General features: G+C 39.7%; 1 protein-coding gene across 3 annotated transcripts in view; it reads right to left on the bottom strand.

The window, feature by feature from the left end:
• Positions 1-4,726, bottom strand: part of LOC122564336 (CD83 antigen-like) — a 30,926-nt gene extending 26,200 nt beyond the window's left edge. The window contains exons 1-3 of one of the 3 annotated variants that reach the window (XM_043719062.1): positions 4,578-4,726; positions 4,283-4,410; positions 1,265-1,493 (exon numbers count right to left, since the gene is read on the bottom strand). In XM_043719062.1, the coding sequence (XP_043574997.1) occupies positions 1,265-1,493; positions 4,283-4,410; positions 4,578-4,635 (415 nt within the window). In that variant the 5' untranslated portion in view covers positions 4,636-4,726. The remainder of the gene's footprint in view (positions 1-1,264; positions 1,494-4,282; positions 4,411-4,577) is intronic. The other 2 variants (XM_043719061.1, XM_043719060.1) reach the window with 2 other exon arrangements.
• Positions 4,727-5,941: the final 1,215 nt, after the last annotated feature.

The raw sequence follows: 5,941 nt of genomic DNA, 5'->3' as shown, positions 1-5,941 counted from the left end.
CTGCCTTTATTCCTGATGAAGGGCTTTTGCCCGAAATGTCGATTTTGCTGCTCGTTGGATGCTGCCTGAACTGCTGTGCTCTTCCAGCACCACTGATCCAGAATCTGGTTTCCAGCATCTGCAGTCATTGTTTTTACCTCAAGAAGGTGGTGTTGTGCTGCCTTCTTGAACCAGTATAGATCACATGCCGTTTAGGAGTTAATTTCAGAATTTTGACCCGGTGACAGTGAGAGAATGGTAGCCATATATTTCCAAGTCTGGATTGTGAGTGGTTTGGAGGGGAATTTGCAAGTTGTTCCCATGTATCTGCTGCTCTTTTCCTTCTAGATGGAAGTGGTCATGCTATCTAGGGATCTTTGGTGAATTTCTGGTATATCTCATGGACAGCACACACTGCTGCTAATGAGCGTTAATGTTGGAGTGACTGAATATTTGTGAATGTGGTGCCAATCAAGGAAGCTGCTTTGTCCTGGATGGTGTCAAGCTTCTTGAGTGTTGTTGGAGCTGCACTCATCCAGGCAAGTGGGAGTATTCCATCACACTCCTGACTTATGCAAATGGTAGGCAAGATTTGAGGGGTCATGAGGTAAGTTGTTCACTGTAGGATTCCTAGCCTTTGACCTGTTCTTGTATGTATATGGCAAGAAACAGTTATTTCTGTTTCTCATTCCACAGATGCTGCCAGACGCTTTGAGTTCATTCAACACTTAGTGTTTTTATTTCAGATGCCTAGCATTCAATATACTTTACTTTTAAGGTGAGCTGCATAAGTTTACTAACTGACATCAAAGGAATTAATGTGGGAAGTATCCAGTACCACTTTGAAGCATTTCTAGGTGAATTGCTTAGTACAAAATCAAAACAAAAATACTGTCAATACACAACAGATCAGGAAACATCTGGAGAAAGAAATAGAACCAGAAACAAATTTTAGACCCTGTCAGTAAGCTGCTAGCCAGTTAATAAAGTGCAAATGAAGATATGATGGCTGAATTAGCACCCATTGAACAGGGTTTTATGTTGTGGGACAGCATAAGACATTTTGAGTATGAAAGTCAATATCTCCCATTGAATTTTCCATCCATGGATAGAATTTCTCACCAGTACCTGATTGGTATTTCTATCAAACAAAGCTCTGCTTCAGGAGTATTAGTTCACAAACCCTCATCTATGATATAGATGTGATAAAAGAAGAATGGAAAAAGAATATTCAGTACTGTTTTTCTAACAACATGCTAATTTTAACTTTTGATAAGATACTAACTTATTTTTTGAAGTTTCACATTTCCGTCTATGTTTTGCTCTCCAAGCGGTGCCCAAATGATACACTGGTATGTTCCCAAATCTTCATTGGAGACGTTGTAAATTGTCAAGAAATACGGACTGGTAGAATTAACCTCGACGGATCCATTGAAACCCAAATATTTCCAGACAATGTTCTGTTTGAAATCCCTTCGTATAATTCCTGTTAAACTGAACCCATCAGCAGCTACCTTGTAAAACATTAAAATGTATATAAATCACAGAGAATCAAACAGTGCTATATCTTTTCATGGAAACTATTTATGATTGAAATTACACAAAATTTCCTTGCTTAACACAAAATTCGATTTTATGCAAGCAATGTTAAGTGAATATAATTTTCCATTACAACTAATGTAACAATTGTAATTAGGTCTATCTCATCAAAAAAAATCATTAACTTGTAAATTGAAGAATGTTAATTGCTCACTCACTATATTTGTAAATGAAATAGTTTTAAAAATAAATGAACAAGCACAAAAGAAATATGCTAACTCTTTCCACTTAATTCTCCTCAAATCCTCTTCCACCCCTCAAGCCTCCCACTTACCTCCTCCCATGCTTTAATCCTTGCATTCACCACCTCTCCCACGCTACCTGGTCACCTCCTCTCAATCCTTCTGCATGCCTCCCTTCCCACTCCTAGTCACTACCAATCGCGCTTGCCAAACCACCTGCTCACTGCATATCAAGCTTTTTGATCCTTCTGGTCTGTGAGACTCAGGAAGTTCCAATCAAGACGCAGTCAGAATTGTTAAGCATCTAATTCATAGAATTATGGAATCCCCACAGAATGAAAACAGGCCATTCAACCCATTGAGTCCACACTAACCCTCTGAAGAGTATCCCATCCAAACTCACCCCCTCACCCTATCCCTGTAAAGCTGCATTTCCCATGAGCAACCCACCTGACCTGCACATCTTTGGACTGTGGGAGGAAACTGGGGCACCTGGAGGAAACCCACGCAGACATGGGGAGAATGTGCAAACTCCACTCAGACCCAGTGCTGGAATCAAACCTGGGTTGCTGATGCTGTTAGGCAACAGTGCTAACCACTGAGCCACCATGCCACCCAGTTCTTAAGATGGATATATGACAGTGCGAGTAACAACAACAAACAATGTCAAAACGCAATATTTATACACACAGTACTTTTAAGTTGTTTATCAATTTTTCAGTTACTACCTTGTAGAATGTAATGTATTCAAGATTTGGAGAGATATATTAAAATGATTGTCAGTGTAATGAAGTAACAGACACTTGAAATTGAATTAAAGAGATAAAACTTGTCAGGACTCCACTGGAATTGAACTTACAGTTTAGTAATCTAGATTTCTTAATTGCTGTTGTTTTGCCTAAACCCAACACTAGATAAATGAATAGTACGTTTTGGGTTATTTTGTTTGAGAGACAAATATTGCTACTTTTTCGAAAAGATTGGCCTCATGCTGGTGATGACCCATGGAAACTAAGCAGAGAGGGTGTAATAGGGGAAAAACCCAAAGTAAAGCTAAAATTTACAGAAAAATTTACTTCCATTTCCAGAAGGCAAATAATTTGAATAATACATCCTTCGACTCATCATGACACGACTAAATTGCATGATGCATTTCATTTTGGTTTTAGTCTAAAATATAAAAGTATTTTTGTTAGTTTAGGAATATATATTAAAAATCTTGTTCATATATTTCCATTTACTCCTTGAGTTTAAAAGTAGACAAAGCTGAGTATGATGGAAGGATATTTATTTTCTGGGCTTTCCAAGCTAAAATCACCCCCACCTAATTAAAATTTTCTTTATTTACCACGTCCCTGGTTTATCAGTGATCTCTTCCCAGCTCACTTCATGATGGTACATTTCTCCCTTTCAAGGTTCAGAGATTTGCATGTTAATCAAAAGCTCCATCGAGCTAGATGGAAGTAAAAGATCCTCTATCATTACTTGGCTCAACTGGGTGGCATGGTTGGCACTGCTACCTCACAGCACCTGAGTTTGATTCCAGCTTCAGGCAACCGTCTGTCTGGAGTTTGCACATTCTCCCCGTGTCTGTGTGAGTTTCCTCCGGTACTCCAGTTTCCTCCCACAGTCACAAAAATTCACCGGCTAGGAGAATTGGCCATAGTGTTCAGGGATGTATAGGTTAGGTGCATTAGTCAGAGGTAAATGTAGAGCAATAGCATAAGGGACTGGGTCTGGGTGGCCTGTTTCCACACTGGAGGGATTCTTTTCTAAGTGTCTGGATTAAAATCCCCCCTGTTGACATTACCAAAAAATATATTGACAAATCTTTCACTATAAGATCTGTTGTTTACAATTGGACCCATATTTCTCCTGATCACAGCTGTCACTACATCCCAAAAGTAACTCACTGGCTGTTTAGAAAGACAATAACAATATTCTAAAATTGTTAATCTTTCTTAAACAATTCTGTGTGATTAGTGTATGCCAGTGAACTGTCCCCAGTCCAATGTTAAATGCATAATTAGAAATGGCTTGAAGACCATGAATTATTTTGTTAAAACCAACTGCTGCATGGCCTGTTGCCCAGTGGTGGTGAAGTAGTGGAGCAAGCGATGAAGATGACAAATTGCCGGGGTACATTGCAAAGCTGTTCCAGGCAATATAGACTGCAGAAACTATACAATCACCTATCTAATGGTGGTATGGTACTATTTGTGGGACATCTCGACAACTGTGCCCAGGTTCGTGACAGAAGTGTTAAGCTTTCTCTACGTAGATGGGCAAAGAAATATCCTTTGTCCCTCTAGGCACAAGGGTCAAAAGTGGGAGGAGATTCAGGTGTGGTGTAATTAAGTGGGTAAATCATTTGTTCTCAACTTGCCCTTTCTTTTAATTCTTGATGTGTCGGTGTGCAAATACACAAGAAACATCTCCCCACAACTGCCTCATCTGCCCACAGTCCGATTGTTTTACGTGCTATAAGCTTAGTCTACAATGTAACAGGAAAGCTTCTTTACCTTGTACCAGCTGAGAGCTCTGTACTGGATTTGAGATTCACCTGCAGCATCACAGGGCAGCTTTGCCATGTCACCCAACCTGACGAATACTTCTGTTACAGCTTCTGCACCCAGATAGAACAGCACTGCTAAAACAAGAAACATCATAGGCTAAAACATCAAATATATTATATTGCAGCTGTTAGTCGAGTAAAAGCAGCGAGTCACACACTTCGTGAAAGATGCAAGAAACATCTGTAGCATTCCAGAGTAAATAAATCCAACTCCGACTTCCAGGGATGAATTTGAAATGTACCTGGCTGGAATATCAGAAGCAGAAGTCGCTTCAGATTGGATCCGGGCAGCAAACCCATGTTCAGAGCGGCGACCAGACTGAAACTAAATCATGCTCCTGTTGTAATCTGAAGGGAAGCTCAGGCAACTTCATTTCGGTTCGTCTAAGTTTCGTTTCCCCGAAATGATCTAATTTCGTTTCAGTTTCGTTCTGATTGTCAGTCTTTAGAATTGAAAGTTTATCAGTTGAATGCAGAAGCAGCACGCTGTGCTATTAGAGTGAAAAGAAAGATTATGGGATCGCTGCATCTGTTTAATGTAATTTCTTTATCTGCAAGTGAAAGGTCGAGTGAACATTACAGGACTGAAATAAAATGAGATACAGCATAGATATCAACAATCAAACTATAAAAGTACAACATGCGATTTATTCAACATCTTTAACATGTAACTACCTCAGCTTGAGGCTTGTGACAAAAGCTGTCTCTAGGGCCACACCTTTGCAAAACACACTAGTTATTTTATGTTAGAAACGAAAATCGCTTCTCAATAATCGCTCTAGACAAATTCAGGAAAACAAAGTTTTATTAACAAGTCAAGTCTGCAGAGTCGGGCACCCTTAAAGAAAAGGCGCGCTGAGGCTTACAAAGTCTCCATTATTTATAGGACAAGTCCCTCCTCTCCTTGGCTCCAACAAGCCATGAGGTTCACATTCTTAAAAACATCATTATTTTTATCACAAAGTCTGCAACAAAAGGCTCCAGAGTCTCCAAAGTTTGTTGTTTTTCTCACCCTGTAGTCTTATCAGTCAAAAGCTTTAATCTTGAAACAGATGTCTCAAGTCGTACTCCCATCCTGGAGTCTTATCAGCGAAGGACTCATCCTTCTCTGCTGTGTGAATGGCTTCATTAATCAAGAGCCTGCTTGCTTTTACTATAGCTCACAAATTGTCAGCATTCTGCACAATTTAAACTACTCTACTTTTGAGTATATAAAATGGTTGTTAGAAAAGAAACAAAGGTTTTGTCTTTTATTATAGATCAGTCTGTGGTCCAGGCACATCTTAAAGTTTAAACCGAAATTACCTCTTACATTTTATATTATTTATGTTAAACACGCAGAGTCCGAGAGATGGACAGCATAGTTTTTATGCCGTTCTGCCCATTGGGTTTCTGTGGGTCAAACACAACCACCTAATTATTCTTATCCCAATGTTAGGGAGAAGATTTGTAGCTTGGGTGCTCGTTGTTGTGGTTCTGTTAGCCGAGTTGGGAATTTGTGTTGCAGACGTTTCGTCCCCGGTCTATGTGACATCCTCAGTGCTTGGGAGCCTCCTGTGAAGCGCTTCTGTGATATTTCCTCCAGCATTTATAGTGGTTTGTCTCT

This window comes from Chiloscyllium plagiosum, chromosome 29 (assembly GCF_004010195.1).
Source record: "Chiloscyllium plagiosum isolate BGI_BamShark_2017 chromosome 29, ASM401019v2, whole genome shotgun sequence".
NCBI lineage: Eukaryota > Metazoa > Chordata > Chondrichthyes > Orectolobiformes > Hemiscylliidae > Chiloscyllium > Chiloscyllium plagiosum.
This window is presented reverse-complemented; position numbering and strand designations above follow the sequence as displayed.